This window comes from Emydura macquarii, unplaced genomic scaffold (genome assembly GCF_026122565.2).
Source record: "Emydura macquarii macquarii isolate MOO-44397 ecotype Brisbane River unplaced genomic scaffold, CSIRO-AGI_Emac_v2 contig_1876, whole genome shotgun sequence".
Classification (NCBI taxonomy): domain Eukaryota; kingdom Metazoa; phylum Chordata; order Testudines; family Chelidae; genus Emydura; species Emydura macquarii.
The window spans coordinates 16239496-16263705 of NW_027132013.1; the positions used below are offsets into that span (position 1 = coordinate 16239496).

The window sequence follows — 24210 nt, forward strand, 5'->3', positions numbered from 1 at the left end:
CATTCGAAGGCCCAAAGCTATTTGTGGAGAAAACAGATGAGTCATTTCACTCTCCGAAAGACTCCCGTGCAACTCTCAAATCCTTGGGAATCTATACACCTGCAAACAAAAAGAAAAAGGGCAGGTTTTAGACTCAAAGATTCCAACCACCTTACACCCAACCTCATAGGCAGTTCGACCAGAAGCGTAAACAGCGTCAGACCAGAAGACGCCCAACATCAAATCAATCTTCAACAAGTTGGGAACCCACATCCAGACAACAATTTTGAAGGTCTGGTCGAGAGCATGAGACCCCCCCACAATACTAACGCAGGAAGTACTTACCATCTCCACACCCTTCTGAGACCGGCTGTCACCATTTCAGAACATCTGGAGAAACATCATAGACAGATGGGTTCTAGAAATTATAGAGAATGGGTATTCCATCCCATTTATGTCTATCCCATCCACCCACCCCTCTTCTCCGTCCCTCTTCAGAGACCCCTCTCACGAGAGCCCGTTACAACAGGAAATATAGTGCCTCATACTACTAGGTGCAGTAGAACCTGTACCACCATGGTTCAGAGGGAAGGGCTTTTATTCACACTATTTTCTGAGACAGGCGGATGAAGACCTATCTTAGATCTCAGGAAACTCAACAAATTCATCAGAACCCAGCATTTCAAGATGGTGACACTAGCAACTATAATCCCAACGCTAGAAAAGGGCGATTGGCTCTCTGCTTTTGACCTCCAGGACACATATTTTCATGTTAGGATACACCCATCTCACAGAAGATTCCTGAGATTCACTTTTGGGAACCAACACTTTCAGTACAAGGTACTCTCGTTTGGTCTATTGACTGCTCCGAGGGTCTTTTCAAAGGTTTTATCGGTAGTGGCCGCACACTTACGAAAACACGGAATCATGATATTTCCATATCTAGATGACTGTCTGATAAAGGCAACAATACTAAAAGAAGCAATAGGGGCTACTCAAGCTGCGATAACCCTATTCACAAAATTAGGGTTACAAATAAATGAACAGAAGTTCAACAATGGTACCTGTTCAAAAACTAGAATTTATTGGCGCCTACCTCGATACTCTGGAGGCCAGAGCCATACTTCCTCAACAACTATTTACCATCCTAACCAATCTCATAACAATGGTGATAGACAGTCTGCAGATATCCACCAGAATGTGCCTACAACTGTTAGGCTTCATGTCCACAACAACTTTAGTGGTCAAACATTCCAGATTTCATATGAGTAGTCTATAAGCATGGCTTCGAACAGTTTATATTCCTCAGAGGTACAGTCTCAACAGACTCCTTACATTACCATCCAAAATAAAAGAATCTCTAAAATGGTGGACTCTTCCCAAAAATGTCTGCCCAGGAGTCCCTTTCTCCAAAAGGATCCCGACACTAACAATCACAACAGATGCGTCCCTAATCAACAACAAGATCCAAGGCTGATGGTCCAAATCAGAGACCAACCTCCATATATATCTGCTAGAGCTAAGAGCAGTATGAAACACATGCAGATACTTCCTCCTATTAATTAAGAACAAATCAATCAGGATTCTAATGGACAATATGACATTCATGTTTTATATAAACCACCACGGCAGTGCAAGATTGCACTCCCTATGCACAGAGGCAGTTCATCTCTGGAACTGGTGCATCAGATAGGATGCCACAACGTCAACATAATGGTATCCTATCTTTCAGGCTTCCTGAACACCAAAGCGGATGCACTGAGGAGAGACTTTGTACAGAACCACGAATGGGATATGGATCCGGGAGTCCTCAACATCATATTCAGTCAATGGGGCTTCCCTTCAATAGACTTATTTGCAACAGCACAAAACACCAAATGCCCACAGTTTTGCTCTAGAGCAGGACTAGGTCCAAACTCACTTAGGTGATGCTCTCCTCATCAAATGGGCTGCTCCCTTAATGTACCCATTCCCATCCAAACCACTAGCCAGGGTCATCTACAAAATCAAGAATGAAAGTGCCAAGGTCATCCTCATAGCACCTACGTGGCCCAGACAAACCTGGTTTCCCTACCTTCTCCAGATGGCATTTTGCCCACCACAGCACCTCCCACAAATACCTCATCTCCTCTCCCAGGACTTGGGACATTCCCATCACCCCAACCTGACGATCCTACACCTCAAAGCATGGCTACTCCATGGTTCATGGAAGGTGAATTAACCTGTTCAGATGAGGTAAAGGATGTTCTACTAAACAGTGGAAGACTAAATCCGAGGAAGATATACATCTAAAAATGGAGAAGATTCTGTGCCTGGTGCAACAATAAATGCGTCAACCCTGCTTCCTCTCAGCTACCACGAGTACTAGATTACATACTGGAATTGAAGAAAAGTGGTCCTGCCATAAACTCCATTAAAGTACATCTGGCGGCCATCACAGCATTTCACGACAAAGTAGATGGCGCTACCATATTCACCCATCCAACAACTAAACAATTCCTCAAGTGCATTAAAAATACTTATTCAGAGACCAGAATCCGAGTCCCTATCTGGAACCTCAACCTAGTTCTACACACACTTATGAGACCGCCTTTTGAACCACTTGTCACGTGTTCCCTATTACACCTCTCCATGAAGGTCGCTTTTCTTATTGCCATCACGTTGGCTAGACGAGTATATCTAGACGAGTTGGCTAGACGAGTATATGCTAGGTGAGCTAGGTGCATCAATGGCTGATCCTCCATATACGGTCTTTCTTAAAGACAAGGTCACCTTGAGACCACATCCAAAATTCTTAACTAAAGTCGTTTCCTCTTTTCACCTAAACAAACCTATTTACTTACCTGTATTCTTTCCAAAAAAAACACACGGACAAAAGGGAGGAAGCATTCCAGACTCTTGACATCAGAAGAGCACTGGCCTCCTACCTAGATAGGACAAAAAGCTTTAGAAAATCATCAAGATTATTCATTTCTACAACAGAGCGATCAAAAGGGCAGACTATCTCCAAACAAAGACTGTCCAAGTGGATATTGGGCTGTATTCACCTCTGTTACCAGAAAATGCACCAACAGGCCCCAATTGGGATTCGCACACATTCTACAAACTCTCAACATCGGTTGCCTTCCTTAATAATGTATCTATTATAGACATTTGCAAAGTAGCTACTTGGGCATCAATGCATACTTTTTCAAAACATCATACAGTAGAGCAACAATCATTCCTATTCGGACTGACGGTCTTATCAACTATACATAACACAGCTCTGAAGTCCCTTCCTTCCAGTGGGGGGCACTGCTCAACAGTCACCTAAAGTGGAGCACCCACAGGGACACTTCTCGAAGAAGAAGAGGTTACTCACCTTGTGCAGTAACTGAGGTTCTTCAAGATGGTTGTCCCTGTGGGTGTTCCACTACCCTCCCTCCTCCCCTCTACTTCCAAGTATGTAGATATAAAATGCACTCCGTGGTAGAGAAGGAACGGAGGAATGGTTGGTCTCACAGTGTTATGTAACTGCTGAAAACAGCATGAGACAATGACAGTGCATGTGCAACCCAACTGGGCACTGCTACTATAAATCTTTGATCTCATGCACAGGGTGCTCAGACACCTAAAGTGGAGCACCCACAGGGACAACCATCTCAAAGAATCTCAGTTACTTTAGTAGTTGCTCTTTAGTAGTGGCTTTTGTACAAGAATTTCAAAGTGCATTTCATTCAGGCCTGGTCTGCACTATGAAGTTAGGTCAATGCAAGGCAGCTTACGTTGACCTAACCATGTAAGCGCATACACTAAAATGTCACTCCTGCTGATGTAACTGCCTCACTATGCCGACTTAATTACTCCACCTCCACAAGAGGTGTAGAGTCAATGTCAATGTAGTTAGGTCGATGCAGTGTCAGTGTAGACACTGCATTGCTTACATTGACTGTTCCTGGCTTTCAGAAACCATCCCACAATGCCCCCCTCTCACAGTACAGTCGGTACAAGCTCTCCCGTTGAAGACGTGCACTAATGACAAAGTGTAGTCATGCACCAGCAATGTAATTACTGTGGTGGCTGTATGCCAACATAAATTATGTTGACTTAAATTTTGTAGTTTAGATATGCCATTAGTCACTAAACTTCATAATTGCCCTTTAACTTAAGGAAATGTTAATACTTTTATTTTATTCATAGAGGAGCTAGTACAAAGAGGTGGTATCTTGCCTAACTTCACTAGAGACTCAGTGGCATAGCTGAGAACAGAACTTTCATCCTATGACTTCCAGTCCTCCACTCTGGCTGCTGAATGTGCTTTCTCCTTAGAAAAGGAAGTCAAAGTCTGCATCGGCTCACCATTTATCTATCTAGTTAATCAAATATCTCTACCCTTGTATGCTTTGAATTTGTGGAAAGGGTGGTAGAAATGTTACAGGAAGGTTGCTGTCTTATTAGCCCAGAATTTGCTGTGACATACCTTTTGGATTTTGACAGGTTGGTTGAGATTGCAGAACACCGTTTCCCTAATTATTTTGGTACAGAAGAAAAGTTGTTTTCAATGACCCGTAACGTTCATCTCTATCGGGAGCTCACCTGTGACAGTGTGCTGAAAAGGTATTGTTTCCTTTGGAGTGCAATGAGAAGCCCATCATTGCTGAATGATCTGTAATGAATATTTTTTTACATCTCAAGCTTTATGTACAGTAGTTACTTCTTTGGGTCTTTACATTTCAATAACTAGGAAAGTCTTGACTAGATTAAATTAGTGCAAAATGACCAATGCCGCTTGTCTTGATGTATGTATCCCATGTTGTCTTTATTCTGAACATTTTGGAAAAGCTTTCTGAGATGTCTCATTTAGTGTATGACCAATGGATATTAATGTAGCTATTTTTTATAATATAGTCAGCTCCAACACACAGCCAGTAAAAAATGGTCTGCAGGTATCCCTTCATAATCCTAGATTAGCTCTTATGGAGTTTGTGCGTCTGATGGGCACCTGCTTTGCTCTAGCTTAGTTTAGGGTAGAGTGAGCAAAATCATGGAAGTGCCTCCTAACTATTCCTCCTGAATATCTTCCTTCTATTGCCACACCATGACGGAGGAAGAAAAGGAGATTCTGCAAATAGAGAGAGGAGCCCTGCTTATGACTGTCAGCCAGGAAGGCTTTTACAGATAATCCTGTTTTGTCATGTTACTTTGTGTCAATTTGTGATGACACATTGCCATGATGGAGACAGATTATGACATGGCAAGGACATTTTACCACTCTTCTTGTGTGTATCTACAAACCTGTTAGTGGCAGAATACCTGTGCTATATACTACCTGCAGCCTCATCAGAGAGGAGAGACCATATTAACCAAATATATTTTGACACATAATATGTTACAAGTACATAGAAAGGGACCTGGCCCTGTGGATGTAGAGGAGACCCCTGGTGGAAGAAATGGGATGCTTCTACTATGTGAGTCAGGAGGCAGGGCCACAACCTCTGTGCGTGCCTATCTCCCTGATTACCAGGGGGCAGAGTAGAGGCTAGTAGATCCATATTATGTGGATCTTCCAATCCTCCACTCTGAAAAGGGCACTTTGGCCTATGGCAGCTGGAGAGCTGTGGCAGTGGTTGTGGAGCAGGATTCCTTCCACATCTCCATAACCCAGCAACAGTGACTGTTGACAGGGGGCTTAGTCATATATAAAGGTTTTAGTATAATTTAATTTAACAGGTTTATGCTTATAAAATATTTCTTTTTTTTGTGTTAACTGTTTTATGTATACAACTAACATCCTGCTGTCTGATGTTATTGATACACCTAAGTCAGTACTTTGTTTTGTTTTGTTTTTTAAAGGATTGAGTCTTTGGAAGAAGAAATCATTTCTAAGAAAGTTAAGCTTGTAATAATTGACTCTATTGCTTCAGTAGTCAGAAAAGAATTTGATATGAAACTTCCAGGCAACCTGATGGAGAGAAGTAACTTTCTGACTAGAGAAGCATCGTTGTTGAAGTACTTGGCTGAGGAATTTTCAATACCGGTAAGTTTTTCCTTCTTTTTTCTTTTTAGTCTCTGACCCACAGAATCAAGTCATAAAATCAGAGAAGCATGAAAAAGACAGGAAGATGAAAAACAGATGATGTTTTAACAGGGCTGGACAAGCCAGTTACTGTGGCACATCTATGAAAAAAACATCATTCTGTTTAGACAGTTTAGTTGGTGACTTCATTGCAATTTTCCTTTATGTATTTCAAACTCTAGAGATGGCTTTACAAGGTTCTCTCTACCATTTCTTTTTCAGTGTTTCATTTTCATTTTCATTTTGTAAGTCTGTCATCTGTGTTGCTTCAATTTGACATGGTTAGTTCTGTAACTTCCTTCTGACACTGTCGTCTAAAGCAGTACTTCCAGTGCTTTTTGGTTAGCCTTACCAGCTGATGGTCTATTGCCTGCTCCTCCTGTTAAGAATTTTGTGGAGTTTCAAATGGAGCTTGGCTTTTCCAGGCCCAAGTGCTATGATTGTGAGTTTGGGATCTGGAGCAGTGCACATTACTTTGTGAGTTAAATTACTCACAAATGAATGGGAGGAAGGCAGTGACAGTGCACAAGCCCCAGCACACAGGCTTACCAGTAAGCCTACAGTACCAGACACAAAAACTTTCAGTACTGTACCAGGACTGGGTGAGGTTGACCAAAGTGGTATTACAAGATGTAATGGCTTTGAATGAAAGAAGGGAAAGTTTAGACTTAAAGAAAAGCTTCTAATAGTAAGATCAATTTGCGAACGGACAAAGTTGCCAAGGGATGTCAGAAAGGCTCCACCAGCAGAAATAGTCAAAGTGTAAGAGAGTAAACTGCTGTAGGGACTTTAGAAATGTGAGGTCTTGTCCATCTGTAACTTCTATGGTTTGTATAGCTGCCATCTCAGACTTAGCATATGTCAAGGGGAGAATCTACCCTCTTAGCTTAAGAGGAATTGGATTCTGTTTACTCTGTAAAATATCAAGACCTTTGGATTTCTTGAGATAATTAAAAACCCTGCATCTGTGCCTTTAAAAATTGTGTGCAAATGTAGTGTCCCAAATTACCGCACCCAATGATATTTATAGAGCTAAAAAGAAGCCAGGAAAAATATGAAGTTTGCAAGAAGGAGTATATTTAATGACACTTTTATTCATATTTAGGGAAAAGGTGATGCGGTGCCCTGGCAAAGAAGAAGGTTATAAAGTTTATGCTGGAAGATGTTCATTTCTGTCTTTTTAATTTTTTTAAAATTTGATTTTTGTTGATTAAAATGGTAAATTCGAGCTGGCTGTGGGCCATCCAGAGACCATGCTTATGGCCCTGCTTAGAAACAGGGAAATAGAATATTAATATTAATGGAGCTTCTAGTGATTTACAGACACACTGAATGAATAGAAAAATTAAGGGTTATTTGCTTGTTATTTCATCCATTGGACTGGTTTAATCCCATGCAAGCCGTTTGCAGTTGATTAAAAGAAAACAGAACTACACCATTTAGAGTTCTTCAGTGTATCAGAACTAGAGTGTAGTGTTTTGAGGTATGTATTATAGCTGATGTCTGCTGGTCCTTTTTAGATTTAGATTACTATGGAGTTATGGACAGCCTTCTTAGGCTCTCCAGCCTATCTTTCCACCCAGACAACTGGGCATTGTGATACAGATCATTATACCAAATATCAAATCACTTTAGGTTACTCCCAGTCCCAAAGGGTCAGTCACTTTCCCTAGTTCAATGGATACTCTTGATCTCACACCAAAGACAACACTGGCAGCCAAATTCTCTGGTAAACTAACTAAAGGTTTATTAGTTAGGAAAAAGAATTGAGAGTTATTGAGAGATTAAAGCAGGGAAAATACATTTACAGGTGAGTCTAAGTTTGTAAATCCAAAGGTCATATTTTAGAGATGTTATGCAGGAAGAATCTGCAAGGTGTAGACATAGCCTGGATGTGAGGACCTAGAGAGAGATCTGAGATGAAGAAGAAACCTAGGTTACAGCCCTGAGTGACAGATAGGATGGTGGTGGCCTCCACAGTGATAAAAAAAGGAGATAAAGGGACAGGCTTGGAGCTCTATTTGATTTGAGGGCTAGAAAACCACAAGGAGATGTCAGAGAGACAGGCTGAGATTTTAGTTTGGACAGAAGGAGACAGTTCTGCAGTAGAAAGGTAGATTTCTGAGGAGAAGAGAAGGGGACCAAGGACAGAGTCCTGTAGGACCATTGCAGAAACCTGGAGGAGGAGGAAGAAGGTCCTCTGAAGGATACACTGAAGAAGCTATTAAAAAGGGCGAAGGAGCAGAGTCACAGAAGCCAAGAGAAGACAAGATTTCAAGAAGAAGAGTGTGATTGATGGTGTAAGAGGTGACTGAAAAGTCAAGGATGGGAATGTAGTACTGGTTGTTAGCTTTAGCTAAGAAGAGGTAATTGGTGACCATCATCCCTTGAGGAACTGAACATGCTCCTGTCCGCCCAGGGCTAGAGGCTGAAGCCAGAAGTTCCTTGTAGTTGCTGCTTCTGGCTAATGTGGAGACCTACACTGGGACTTAGAGTAGGGAGCCTGTCTCTCCTGTGCTCAAAGTGACTTCCCTACTTGCAGCTAGACAACATGGAGGAGGAAGCTGTCTGATTTGAATGCAGAGGGGACAAAACTAAACTGGGGAAGGGGAAAGGAATGGATTAGGATAAGGACCCTGGTGACACTGAGACTGGAAGGGAAAGGAGTATGGGTCTGAGAGCCAGAATTGGTGGTCTGGGAGCTGCAAGTTTGAGTGGGGTGGGGGGAATGAAGTGGGACCTGGTTGGGTAATAAAACTTGGAGCCATGGGGAGGGGATTGGGTCTGGGTGTTGAGGGGTGGGGAATTGTTGACTGGGGGGAACATTGAGATTGGAGGAGAAGAAGGGGGGAGACTGGGCTCAGTTGGAAAAGGAGACCGGGACTAGGAATCACTATGTGACGGGGAGAGAGGAGACAAATCTGGTAAGGAGTAGGATGAAAGGGAGAGCTGGGAATGGTTGGGCAAAGAGATTAGGTCAAAAAGTCAGGGTGGGAGGAGACTGGGTCAAAGAGTTATGGAGCAGTGACAAAGATTACATGAGGAGCCCAATGAGGGAAACTAGGACTGGGAACCAGTGGTGGGGGCAGGAAGGGGAGAGAGAGCTTGGATGAGGAGCAGGGAGGGGAGAACTGAGACTGGCTGGTCAAGGGGACTTGGAGTGGGATGAGAAGCCTAAGGAGTGGAGATTGGGACTGAATAAGCAAAGGGAACAGGAATAGGACGAGGAGCCATGGATGGAGAAGAGAGTATTGGGGCAGGTTGGAGGGGATGGGGCAGAAGGGGTCAAACTTAGAGGAAAATGAGCAGAATAGTCTGTGTGTTCACTAGAGCATGCTCCTTTCCATGGCCTGGAGTGGAAACCAAGATTCCTGAGTCTTCCTATTCCTTTGTTGTCAGCAAATATCTGTGAAACCCACTGGCAAAATGTGCATCTCATTTCCCCTCTAGTATCACTATCAGTTATTCTTTTAGCTCAAGTGGCAGAGCTCTGTGCAGTGGATCTAAAGATTGCAACACTCTTGATGACCCTGGTGGATGTCAGTGTGATAGTCTTTAATTACATGGGCACATACAGTTTTTTCCACAGGACCCTTGTCTCATTCAGTGCACTGGATGGACCTGCTCTGGGGATGAATTGTGGTTGTGAAGAATCTCTTGTCTGTAGGACCCCTGCCTCACTTATTGCAGAAGTTGGAAGGTGTGTAGTGAATGAGGCAGAGATTGCAGGAGGAGGAAGGATGGTCACATAATTAAGGCAGTTGAATGCTACCCTGGAGATCTAGATTCTGTCCCTGCCAGAATTCTTATGTGATGCGGGCAAGACAATTAAACTAAACGTTTCACAGGTGGTCTCTGAAAGGAATCCTAGGAGCGTTAGTGATCCATTACTAAATGGAAGTGGTAGAATTGTCAATAATAATGCAGAAAGACAGAAGTGTTCAATAAATATTTCTGTTCTGTGTTTGGGAAAATGCAGCATGATCTGTTCATATCATGTGATGACACTGAAACACTTTCCATTCCAACAATAGCTCAGGAGATTGTTAAACAGCAACTACTAAAGTTAGACATCTTAAAATCAGCAGGTCCAGATAAATTGCATTTGAGAATTTTAAGAGCTAGCTGAGGAGCTTTCTGAACTGTTAATTATACTATTCAATAAGTCTTGGAGCACTGGGGAAGTTTCAGAAGGCTGAAAGACAGCTGATGTGCTAATTTTCAAAAAAGGCAAATGGGATGAGCTGGGTAATTAGGCCTGTCAGCCTGACATGAATCTTTGGCAAAACAATGGAAAGACATAGGACTTGACTGATAAAGAATCAAAGGAGGGTAATAGATAATTAATGTCACTCAGCCTGGCTATATGGAAGATAGATCTTGTCAAACTAACTAGATTTTTTTGGGATAAAGTTAAGAGTTTGGTTGATAAAGATAATAGTGTTGATGCAATAGACTTTTGTAAGATGTTTAACTTGGTACAGCATGATGCTTAGATTAAGAAACTAAAACAATGCAAAATCAACATGGCACACATTAAATGGATTAAATGGTAGACTGATAGGTTTCAGAATGTAATTGTAAACAGGGAATCATAATGGAGTGGGTATGTTTCTAGTGGGGTCCTGCAGGGAGTGGTTCTTGGCCTTATGCCATTTAACATTTGTATCAATGACCTGGAAGAAAACATAAAATCATTACTGATAAAGCCTGCAGATGACACAAAAATTGGTGAAGAGGTAAATAATGAAGAGGACAGGTCACTGACACAGAGCAATCAGCTAGACACAAACAAACGGTATGTGTTTCAGTATGGCTAAATGTAAAGAACAAAGAATGCAGGTCACACTTACAGGATGGGGGACTCTATCCTGCAAAGCAGTTACTTTAAAAGCGTTGGTGCCCACAAAAAAAAATGTTGAAAAATGGGGAAGTGTTGAGAGAAGAGCCACAATAATAACTAATGGATCGGAATACGTGCTTTATAGTAAAAGACTCAAGGAACTCAATCTATTTAATTTATCAAAGAGAAGATATAGAGGTGATTTGATCAGTCTGTAAGTACCTATATGGGGAACAGAAACTTGATAAGAAAGGGCTCCTTGAACAGACAAAGGTGTAATAAGATTCAATGGCTGGAAGGTGAAGCTAGACAAATTCAGTCTATAAATAGGATTCATGTGTTTTAAGTGAGAATAGCTAACCATTGGAACAACTTACCAAGGATTGTGGAGGATTTTCTACCATGAAAATTTTAAATCAAGAATGAATATTTTTCTAAAAAACATGCTCTAGTTTAAACAAGAATTAATTCAGGGCCTTATAATTTATGAATCTATTAATTATTGTGTTCCTCATTTTCTGGGTGCCCAATTTGAGTTTCTGGGGTCTGATTTCCAGAAATGCTGAACACTCCCAGCTGCAACTGAAGTAAATGGGAGCTGTGCTTTGAACATATGGAGTGCTATATAATTCTTTGAAAAATCAGTTGCTAGGTGTCTCTAATTGGGCACTTAGAATTAGTGAATACTTTTGACCTTAATCTCTCTGTGCCTCAGTTCCCCTTTTGTCTTCAGCGGTAGGTGTGAATTGTGTGCAGTAAATAAGGAATGGGGGCCATCCATCAAACAATGACATTAAAACAAAATATTAAATAGCTCAGTGATTTTCAAATTGAGGTCTGTAGACTGTCTAAGAGGTTTGCAAAGGTTGTTGTTACCGTAGAACAGTGGTTTTCAACCTGTGGTTCACCGACCCCTGAGGGTCCACAGACTGTCTAAGATTTCCAAAGGAGTCCGCACCTCCATTTGAAATTTGTTAGGGGTCCACAAATGAAAAAAGCTTAAAAACCACTGGAATAGCTTCTTAAGTGAGCACTTTAGTCTGTGCGCTGAATGAGTCAGAAGTCCTGTGGAAAAAATAGTACATGATCATGTAATATATAGACTGTATCATAATGTTCATGCAGAAGAGGGCTGAATTAAGGTTGCACAGGCAACTGTAATTCTGGCATTTCTTAACTTTTGAGGGCTTGACTTTACAAGCTTAATGTTCTTTCAGTGTAGTTTTTATGTTTGAGATACACACACACACAGAGTAGAAAATCTATTGTTTGTAGAATACATTGAAGATAGTAAACAATACAAAGAGCTTTTATTGTGTTTATAAAATATATAAAAAAGGTAAATTAACAGCATGATGCATTAAAGGACATTTGGCCCCAAATGAAATAGACCCAGTGTTGACTCTTTAGTAATATGCGATAATGATTTATACTAATTGATCACTGGATTATTAATACGTTTCATGCTAAAATATTTAAACAATGACCATAGTGTGTCAGATACAAAATTAATTTTTTCCTCATTAAAAAAATGGCAGTGCCTAAACAACTTGAGAGAATCTCTTGATGTATTATTTTTGACTTAACATGGAGTGTGAGTCCTTCTGAGTGTGATACGCCACAGGAAAATGTGGTGGTGTATGTATTCTTTAGCTTTTCCATGTTGTACACACTGCTTCAATGTGATTTTATTTTTTAAAACCATTTTATTAGTAAGCCACATCTTATTTTTTAGCCACCTTAGGAAGGTGGAAGCCAAAACATACTGGATTTACAGTTGGGTAAATTTTGATTGTTTTTTTGGTTTGTGTGGGTGTGTGCATCCCATACGCCATACTGGTATATCGTGCTAAGGTATGGAGACATTACTAAATCAGAGGTAATGTTCATTCTTATATTATGGGTTTTCTGAGTAATTTTCCCAGGAAGAGTATGTGGCTGATGAGTTATACGGCTTATGTTAATTTTTATAAAAATCTTACAAATACAGTTTATAGGAAAGCTTTGCTGTTAAACCACTTCTGGTTCAGAAAGATAGTGTCCAGTTAGTATAGGAAATGCATGCGGAGTTCATATTAATCTGGAAACAATATCATCATTCCAATGAGAGAGAGAGAGCTAGATTTGAATATATAGTAAGAACAGTACTGATCATACTGCTTTTTTTGTGTTAGCTTTTTAACTAGTTTTCTGATTACCTGCTCATCTTCTGTAAATGTTTAATTTCAATGGGCTAGCCTGCTAATTTTAGTAGTTAACAAAACGCACGTGGGTGGCCAGCCATCCTCTCTAGATAGCATTTTTAAAAGCCGTCTCTGCAAAAGCAAACTATAGGAATAATTCTGTTTAATAAATAAAAGTGGAAAGAAGACTGAGGGAGGTTTAGGATGAAGTTCACGTTGTTGTAACGCCATTGACTTACAGCAGAGTTGAATTTGGCTCTTAATGCTTTGTCCTAAATACTTTGGATGATCTCTTCGCAAATCTGTGCAAATGTGTCCTACTTCATATGTTGGTCAGTATTACTACAAGAAAATGTATATCAGTTTGGTTTTTTTTTTAAAAAAAAAGAAAAAGTCCCCCTTCCCCCCCAAGGAGACAAATAGGCTTTGGAAGTGAATTAATTTAAGGAGATAGAGAGATTTCCCTCTATAATCGATTATAGTGCAAATGAAAGCGGGACATTTTGGGATCAGGTGCTTACACTGCTTTTTCTACTATAATTGTGAGAGTTAAAGGAACACTATGGTTTAAAAAAAGGTTGTTTTTTTTTGCAAATACATTTCATTTAATTTGAGGTTCTCACCTTAATTGATAAAATGGAAAGTTTTAAAAATGCAATTTACTTGTCAGTATTTGTTCCTTGTTTATCATTTTATTTCTCTCAGCATGCATAATTAAAATAGTCTGGTCAGTTAGTTTCCCTTTCAAGCTCTCATATACTATTATAGTGCTATATGTTTGGTTTATGAATCCTGTGAGGGAAGATTTAAATCCAATAGGCTGCTTTCATTATAATTAAAAAAAAAAAAAGGTTAGTGAAAAATTTTCTGTTTGTTCTCAGGTTTTGTAAACTCTCATTTTCAAAACTACTTCAACTTTGTGTCATTTGATGCCTGCAAGGACTCTCCTCCATCCCCTTCTCTGCCTGCCTTAACCAAGTACATTTATGGTATCATCTCCACTTCCTACAGCTAAACATCTCCAGAACAGAAGTACTTCTGTTGGGCAAGAGGAGGCTCTTCAAACTGAACTTTGTATCTTCTCTTTCCTTTTATTTTAAGTCCTTCCTTTTATCTCCCTTGTCAGTAACTTTGGTATCATCCTTAACCCTGCACTTTTCTTCTCTTCTCGAATCTGCAGTTCTGTTTGTCAGCACCTTTGCAAACTCACTGCTTCAGCTCTTTCTCTCCAAACAAATCAGTGTGTTGGGGAGGCCCAAATGAAACTGGAAAGAGTTTGAGGAAAAGATACAAAAAAAATAAGTGACATTACTAATGGATGTGACTATGCAAAAATGTTGGGAAAAATTAGGTAGCCTGTCTTTATTGTGACATTGGTAATCCATATGTTCTGATATTTCCAACAGTATCGAGATATGTTAATGAATTTCAAATGGTCTTTAATTGAGCAATGTCCAGATTGTAAAATATTTTGGATGGGACCTTGTTTTCATACTTGTCTATAAAGCACTTACCAGAGCATCTTATTGATGCTATAAAATAATCACAGTTGCCTGTTATTGTCTAGTTGTTTCCTTCACCTTTTTCTTGATCAAACCGATGTCCTTCTTCTAAATGCCTGCCACCTCATGCCCCTTTTGTGTTTGTCTAAAAGGTGAGAACTTTGTTTGTATGTTATGTCATGTACAAATGTTTTTGGTTAACAAGGCACTGACTAAGGGAGAATCAGTTAGAGAAACTTTACTATCAATTTGAAAAATGTACCAACCATATTATAGCCAGAGGATCAGGCCTATTACCCAGAAATTATTTTATACAATGGGGCTTCAAACAGCTAGTTATACAGGCAAGACCTCAATGAGAAACCCAGTTCCTCTTCCACCAGCTGCTGGGAAGAGCGACAATGCTGGGATTTCTAGCGGAGTGGGTCTTACCTTTTGTATTGGTTTCTGACTGGTACATGTAATATGAATTTAAAGTCATTCTCCTACAACTGCTAGAAGGGAGAAAGAGCTTCCTGTCTCTTCTCCACCATGCTGAGCCTCCTGGCTGCTGCATAATCGAGAATGTTCTAATCCTGACCCAGCTATCTGGTTGCCAGAAAGGAAATAAGTTCTCCTTCATGCTCTATTCCTTCTTCAGCCTCTGGTTTTTCAGTCCTTCTCCCCAATGAATAACTCCAGTGCCTGACTTCGCTGCTGCTGCATGTAGCTTTCTCAATTACATTGACATGGTTTGTGACAAATTCCTTGTAGGATTCTCAATAGCAGTTGTGAAGCTGATCAGTTTTGTTAATTTCTGCTGCTTCTTGGAAAAGCTAAGGAACAGCAGCAGAAATATCTCTTCAGATTCAGGAAGATGAGAAGATACTATATCTTCATAGTCGTATTTGGAAGGTTATCTTTGCAACTCTAAAGGCTTGAAATTTAATATTTATAAATGATAGCTTAGATTCATTAGAATCTAATGAATCAGAAGCTGATGAATCTGAATATTATTCTTGTTTATGAACGAAAGGTGTATATATAACATCCAATTACCAAGGTTTTATATGTACATTTTAATTTTTGCTTTGAATGTTTATTGTATGGGATAGAAGGATGGCCTTGTAGTTAAAGTTAGGATCTGGAGATAGAAGATTGGGATCTATTCCCAGCTCTTCCAGTGTGACCTTTGCAATACTTAAACTGTGCCAATTTCTCTGTCCATAAAATAGGATAAGAATACTTGCCTACTTCATAATTGTGTTGTGAGGCTAAATAAATGTCAAAGGAACAAAGATCCTCTGATAGGTGGTATAGAAATGCAAAACTTTTAGGCATTTATGATATTTTGTGTTAATTCTGTAAAAACATTCATACAAATTAAATCATTAAGAGAGATCACACACAATATGTGACTAATGAAAGAGTAACACCAACCATATTTGGATAATTGAAAAACAATATTAACTTGAGCATATGCTTGGAACACACTTTGGCACTGTCCCCACTAATCAGGGAGCCAAACTGTGTTAGGAAACAGGACAAGAGGAGCTGTATTTGAACTGTCTTTTCATATGGCTTTCAAATACATTTTCCCTTTCATGGAGACAGACCCGTTCAATGTACTTCAGCAGTTTGTGTAAAAAATTCTTCAAGAAAGCATGTAAAGCATTTTATGTTCAACTGCATATTTTTTTTCCTTCCACATTATAAACTTGTAGCAGTGTTTTAATTCAGGTAGCTGAGTCCATAAGTTTGTTTTTGATTAGCCATTTCTAGTGTACTCAAACAGCCATTATTTTCTCTTTTGTTTTTGTTTGTTTTTTTTATAAGCTGTCGAAGTATAATTGTAATGAAAATACCTCACTTATAGACAGAGTTCACCTTGGGAAAATATTTTTTGGAATCCGTTTCCAATTGTATTATTATGTACAGTAATAAAAACCAAGAGCTTGAGGGGAAATCTGTCTACTGAAGAGCAATGTTCTTATTTTTTCTACATAAATTTTCACCAAATTACTTTTTATTGCTGGCAGATTGGTCGTGTTTAAATTGTGTTCCTTTGCTCCATAATATTGTGCAAAAACTTTTTAATAAAGGGGAATTATTCTGGTTTACTACTGAATGTGTCACTACCATGGCAAATTGAGATGCTTTTGTATTTTGATGTTGGTGGTTAAAAATTATTCTCAGAAGGCACAATTTTGTGTTAGTTGAAAATGACTATGTTAAAAATGTAATTATTACCATTTTCAGTTCTGTTGCCATCTGTGTTCTTTGTTATAAGCCTCTGGGGAATATGCATTTCTGCAGTTTATGGCCTGACACGGTTCCTTTTGGAATATCCAAGCTCATAAAATGTTTAATACTGTTGAGAAAAAGGAATGAAAACGGCTAGAGCAGTGTTTCCTGTTTTCCTGCCATGGTGAAGTATATAAAAGGAGGTGGTTTAAAGTCATAAGATACTGGAAAGTCATTTTTTCTCTGCTTTTAACATTTGCCCCATTGTTTTTTTCCATTTTACAGTGCAAATGACCCTGCCAAAAATTAACAGTCTGCCTAGATGTGGGTAAAGCGTCATATGGAGGGAAAGAAGCGAATGACTTTGTGAATAAGGTGCAGGCAGGGGAGTTGGGAGACATTAGTTTTATCCCCAGATCTGCTATGGGCTCACTGTGTGATCTTGGGCAAGTCTCTTACCCTGGCAGTGTCTTGATTTCCCTGCCTGTAAAACTAGGATACCTATTTACTTCTTGTAGGGGCTATAAGGTTAAATTCGTTATAGACAAAGCTGGTAGCCTATTAAGATGGCCTGACACCAGTATAAAATCCTGTGTTCAGTTGCTTATAACTTAGCTAGATTTTATCTGTTCAGGCTGAAATTTTCCATGCTGGATATCTGCCTCAGGCTGAATTTTTTTTAAAGTTTTAGTAAAAATGGTTGAGCAATTTCTGAGGACAAGACTAGAGAAAAATATGTTTTATTCATGTTAAAACAGTTCTTACAATTGTTTTGTTGGGAAGCTGTAATGCCTCCCTGCTTTTGAGCAGGTTCTTGAAATTGGGCAGGGGAGCAGCTTTGTATTGGGTCTTTTGCTGTTTCTATCAAAAATTGTCCATATTTGACCAAGTTATAAGCCTTTGAAAAATCTCAGTTTGCATGTGCTCAGTAGAGATTTGTAAGAGTTTGACGTGAAAGTTGCCGAAGATTCTGCCTGCACTGAGCAAGCTCCACCCAGTTGCTGCTGCCAGCTGCTGTGACATCAGGCAGCAGAACCGAACAGCACAGGTGAGAAGAGAAGAAGCTATGAGTGGAAATGAAGATGAGGCAGTGTGTGTGATTGCTATGGAGCTGGTGCTGATAAGCAGCTTTTCAAACAGGATAATGTCCTCCCAATGACGGATGAAAAAAATAACCGCTTTCTTTCATTGCTTGGAAACTGTTAGAAGAAAAGAAGAGAAGCCAATGTTTAATATCTCCTCTTTCTGAACCTACAGAAACCCCTTTGTGAAAAGACTACATTTGTAGGGGCTTTGGATGTATTGCTCGGGTATAGCTGTTCCATTCATCATAATCTCCTGATAGCCCCATGGGGAAGTCTTCTTCAGAAGTTAATGCTAACCTGTCAATATTATCTCTCAGAATTTCTACCTTGTGTCTCCCTCCCCATCTTTGGGAAGTAGGGTGGGTGTGGTAGTAGCTCTAGGTATAGACAGACAGTGGCAGTACGGTGCTTGAGGGAGCCATGTTGCCTTGAGGAGAGGAAGGCCTGAGTAACAGCACAGATGTTGTTCACTTCTGTGAATTTACCTTCTGATCTCAAACATCTTGTGCATTTAAAGAGACATGAGCCTTGTTCCATTTGTGATACTCCAAATACAGCCTTGTGATGGGATAATGAGTCAGGAATTGTGAGTTGCAGCTCGAGCAATTTGCTGAATAATTTCACCCTGACTTTTTTTTCCCCCAAGTCCTCAGAGGGTTGATCTGATCCATTTGGAATACTTTGTGTGTCATTGCTTACTTTAATGAGAGAGATGCCTATATTTTCATTTTAAACAAAAATATACTTCTAGCTTTTTCCTTGCAGAAATAGGCTTTATAGTGTAACCCAATTACTAAGGGAATTGTCAATAGAAAGACAGAATTTCTTCCACCGAAAGACTCGTAAGGTAGGCTCCTTCTTTCAGTAGAAAAATGGGGTGAAAATATTACACACCTGGGTAGCGGTAACTAAGAATTTTAATATGTTTGGCAAAATTCAGTGTAATCAAACACCACAAAGAAACATTCTAAATGCACAGTTCCCACCCATGAGTCCATTTGATTTTAATTCCCTTAAATATTGGTTGCATTTCTTTTCATTTATGTATGAATAGCATTGTCCCATGTGAGACTTTTGGGTTTTTTATGGTGATCTTTTGGGTAGAGAAAAGTAGGACAAATATGGAGCTTTTATTGAAGAGGTCCTAGCAACAGTCTGCTGTGTGTTTAATTAGAACTGAATGAACATTCAGAAACAACCTTTCTTGCGTGACATGTTGGTAATGGGAGGGCATCTAAGTTTTCAATAGGATGAAATCATGCTTTTGAACTGTTTGCTGAATGTTCTGCAGATATGTTTGAATATGTGCATTCAGTTGATCTGCATTACCACCAAGGATATGAATTAGTTGTTTGTTGTGACTTTACATGCTATTATTTTCAATGCTTCACCTTACTGGTATCGTATCTTATCCTTTGAGCCCTTGGAGGTGGAGGCGAAGATTAATCATGGAAGTCTCCAGTATTTTTGTTTCCATCCTATGTTGGTTAGTTAAATTACTGTTAATATGGCAACCACACACTATTTTTTTCTTTTTGGTCATTAAAAATAACTTTGTATTAAAAAAACCAACCTGTTGTTTGGGCTCTACCTGCCATACCGTACGTTCCCTCATGAAAAATAACTTGTTTATGGCTGCTAGCACACATCAGTGGTCTGAGTACATATTACTTCTTAAAGACGTTGGCTAAATCAAACAAACCTACAAATGTTGGATACCAAGGAAATGCAGAGCTAAAGTTATACTTCTCAGACAAGGCACACAAACTACCTTAGTGTACTATGCTCTGACTAGGTTGTGAGTGGTTAGGTGCAGGATTATGTCTACTTCTGTATTTTGAGGCCTTAAAAGGGAAATCTTTGCACCACCCAAGGCTCATTAGGTGACCTATGATGTTAGGTGTTCACTCTCCAGTAGACCTAAGATCTGCAGGAACAGTGTGCTTCATTCTAGTGAACCTCAGGAGGTACATAGGAATTGGGGGAGGGGCTTGGGAGGATATCAGACGTGCATTTATCCCATCATCCATAGCCCAGTGGAGGTTCTAAGGGCTGCAAGAAGAGATAACACTCATGGAATCTTAAAATGCTTATCAGCCTGCCTCATGAGCCTTTTGGTTGGAAAAATACTATATTTTTTTTCATTGATGAGCCTCCTTAGCGAGTGAGTTACATTTTGAGGCCTGTCTCTACAAGGAAATTAGCTAGAGGTATATTTTTATTTAAAATGAAAAATTATAGGTCTCCAGAAATCCTCTGATGTCATATACACGCTGTACTGAAAGTAAATTCCCTAACAATGTTACTAAGAAAAATATCAGTTACTTTGGTAATCTGATTTAACTACATGTTGGCTGTGGCCACTAGATCTCTGATAGAGGAGCCTAGTAAAGTAGAGAAGTAAGCATGGAAGGGATGTGTCTTGGTCCAGGAGTTTTGTGGACAAATCTGAATTGCCTCTGCTATTTACTTTATATATTTAAAAAAAAAAAAAAAAAAAAGGGGGCACAGCCCAATTGGCTTTGACTGGGAGAGATGTGAGTTGCAGAAAGGACATAGTCAGGTAACAGTTTTTCTGATTTTTGGTACATAAATGTATGGTACATAAATAAGACACAATTATGTTAATTCAGCAGTGCTCATTATTTTTCTGTGATCTACAAAATATCCTTCTGACACATTGATGTCTAGTGGATTGTTTTGCTCTCCATCTACAACATTCGCATATGAATCCCTTTAATTTTAAGCAGAGGCATGTTGGAAGGTAATTTTTTAGGGTGAATAAACAGTACTCATTTGGAACAAGAATTCACAATGTCATGTCTTTTAGGGCTTGGTTGTGTCAACAGTTGCGTTCCAAGAGGAAATTCTTGATACCAAAAACCTTTAAATGTATATAATCACAGAATTTTATGATGTAATACATGCAGTTCAGGCTGATGCATCTCACAAGTCTACACTGCAATTAAACAACTTCTTAGCCAGGGCCCTGTGACCTTACGTCAGCTGGCATGGGCCAGCCAGAGGTTTTAATTGCAGTGTAGACATACCCTAAGTGACTTACAGATTTAAGTCTTACTGTCCCAGTGGTGAGGGATAGATAAGTAGTCTCCTCATATTACAGAGAGGGAACATACAGTTGCCTAATGTCTGAGAATGAGTCAGTGTCAGAGCTTAACCTGGGACAGAAATTTCTTGAATAAAAGGCTTAGTGTAATTGAACGGGATCTCCAGGGTATTGTACAGTGTAAGTGGGGAAAAAGAAGCTATGCTAATCAGTAGTATGCCTTTTAGAACCATAATAATTTTATGGAGAATTCAGTTATGTGCATTTTTGTGACGGTTTCTGCTTTGACAAGAAGCAGTCAAATCTCTGGCTGTAGTGTCTGTTCCTGCATCTCAAAAGGTTTTCTTACCCCATAAAGATAGTTTATTAATAATTGTAACTCAGATTTAATAAGCATGTGTACTGGTTTAAAAATGCACCGCAATCTGTTTTGTTTGTATATTGTAAGGGATCCATGCATAAAGCATTGTAATCGAGGTCAAGTATATATGTGCTGAATAACAGATTTTCAAACCACATTATTTTGCTATATCCTAAAATGCAGAATAAAATATATAACCATCACAGAATAGCTGGTGAGGTTGTAACTTGCTTGCATTCCTTCATTATTAATAGTTTTATATCCATCTGTCAACACTCTATGGCTACAACATTAGCCAAGTTCTTGCTGTAGCTGTTACGAAAGTCTGCAGTATATGGTTATCTTTTGCTCCTGTGTTTTGTCTACTGGTAAGAAGAGATTTTACAGGAAACATTTTAAATTGTCCAAGGCTGCAAGTTCAGCTGTAGGTGGACTTTCTGTAATTTTTATAATGCAACTTAAGCTGCTTTGTGGCATTAACATCTCTTTGGTACAATAGCACATGGGTTTTTACCCTTTGATTTCTTTTGTATGAACTATATGTGTTGCAGCAGTGAATTGTTTTGTTTATGAAAGCATTTCTTTAAAGAATCTGCTAATAGTTTTCATAGCTCTTTAAACATTTTTTAAGTTAGAATTATGCTTGTTAAAGTTGCCAATTTGACTGTCTAAGCATCCTGACTTGGAAGGCCCACCTCTAGGAGAGTGAGAGGCATTTATTCTTTGTGGGCCATTCATTTTTTTGATCTCTATCTATTCAGACCATTGACAAGGATGTAAGTTGTTTGTAATGAAGATACTCAGTCCAGTTGTAATGGAACTGGACTGAGACTCCCAAGTCCTCTTGTTTGTGTTGCTGAACAGCCATTGAACAGCAATTTTATTTACTACCGATGTGGCCTAGATTCAAATCTGCGACCTGAAGATGACCTATCCCATTCACCTGTGCAGTCCAGTTCCCCTGTAATTTACATACTTCTATACCATCAAATAAACAAGGCACTAGTTGGTAACACTTGGGGACTGATGGATGCTTCCAGACTGTCCCCACCCACTCTCATTGGTGGCACTAGATGAAAGCTGTCTAGACATGAATGGGAAGTTTTCAAAAGGAGTGGTGTTGCTATATGGTTAAAAGGTGCTGTGTCCTACGACAGTGTCATTTATATAGGTATACCCATACCTCAATAGTCATATGATAAAGTCCTTCCCGGGTTATAAAATGCAGAGCCATGTGGTAAATTACATTTATCATTCACAGTTGACGGTTCCACCTGCATTCTGTCCACTCATGCCTCTATAACTGGAATACTACTAACATTCCAAACCTCTTAGCAGCTTCAAACAGTTGATATTTAAAATAAACAGAAACAAGCTCTGTCACAGAAATATTTCCATTTTTATTTCCAAAAATTCCAAGGTTCAGAACTTGCCTCATCTCCGGTCTTTCTGATAATTAGATTTTTGAAGTAGATTTTTTTTGTGTGGGAATGTGCCGTAATATAAATTTAGTGATAGCTCGAAGGGACTTCCTGTCTCCCATTCAGGTATCTTAATATCCACTGTCTCTTAATTTCAGTTCTCTTTTGTAAATTGCCCTTAAATGCTACTATTGATTAATATAAGATGAGGTTGGTTTCACAGTTACTTATGAGGAAATTATTCTCCAGCAGTGATAAGGAAACAGATATCTATTCTCTCAAAGGAGACAGTCAAAGATAAATGTGTCAGCTGACACACAAGGGCCAAAGATTTGTAAAAGGCTATGATGTTCCCTCTTAAAGAGTATCTTGGAAGGTGTGGATACCATTTTTGATGCAGTGGGCAAACAGCCTCTGGATATGGGGTACTGTCACATGGTCATGGAAAAGTACAAATTCCTATGTCAATATGTGCGATGTGTGTTACCCTTGACCTCTACTGGATGGAAAGTCAGACCTGTTCATGTATGTGTGATCATGTTGCTCCCCGTTGGCTGGAGTACACAGAGGCTATAAGCCCTAATAATACTACACAAGTATGACTGAGTCATGGGCTATCACTTGTTATGCATCATGTTTATTACAGGAACACCTAAGCATCAACCAAGATGGGGCCCCATTGTGCTAGGTGCTGTACAGACAGAGTAATAGATGGTCCCTGCCCTGAACCGTTTACAGCCTTACTACAGATAGTCAGGACAGACACAGAGTGGGGAAGGAGCAGGACACAGATGGCAGCAAATGGCACGTTAGAGCCAGAATTTATTTAATTTATTGTGGGGTACATTAGGAGGGGAATCAGCTGTATGTGTTTATGGGGACTCTCCTGTGCACAGTTCTTGGTTCACAAGGATGCTGGAGAGGGGTGGCCCTGGCTGGTCCCCATTTTATCCCCCTCCTCTCTTCCCCTCTGGTGCATCAGTCCCTGTTTTCACTGCTTCTGCTCCTGCTGACTGGAGTGTCTAGCCATTACTGTTGAATTATGAGGCACAATGAAAACTATTGAAAATACCAGTAAAATGATGCACTTTAAGTAAGGGCCAATAGCACGTGCAGTATCAATGGGTTTTGGGTTTTTTTGGATTAAGTGGCATTGAGCAGAGCATGCTGAAGATTAGAATGTGGCCCTTAGTATTATTGAAAGTGGCTGTGTAACAAATCAGCTTTTATTCCTTCTTTTATAAGCTGTCTTACAATAAAACAGTAATACTTCCTTTGGAGCTAGAAGCCCTTCTCATCCTTATTTCAGACACTGGAGTTGCTAGGAGTACCCAGAAATTTTTAGTGGTCCAGTTACAGTAAATAAAATTGGGTTGACACAAATCTCTGGAAGGAAGGTTGGAGAAAATGCTGAGTTAAGTCTCATTACATACACACAGAAGCTTATGTCATTGCTGTGCCTGTACAGGGAAGTATAATTTTTCAGACAGT

The 24210-nt window shown here is 39.5% G+C and overlaps 1 protein-coding gene across 5 annotated transcripts in view; it reads left to right on the top strand.

Moving 5' to 3' along the window:
- Window positions 1-24210, top strand: part of RAD51B (RAD51 paralog B) — a 574968-nt gene that overhangs the window by 38316 nt on the left and 512442 nt on the right. For all 5 annotated transcript variants that reach the window (XM_067557794.1, XM_067557795.1, XM_067557792.1 and 2 more), the window contains exons 6-7: window positions 4456-4575; window positions 5812-5995. In XM_067557794.1, coding sequence (XP_067413895.1) covers window positions 4456-4575; window positions 5812-5995 — 304 coding nt within the window. The remainder of the gene's footprint in view (window positions 1-4455; window positions 4576-5811; window positions 5996-24210) is intronic.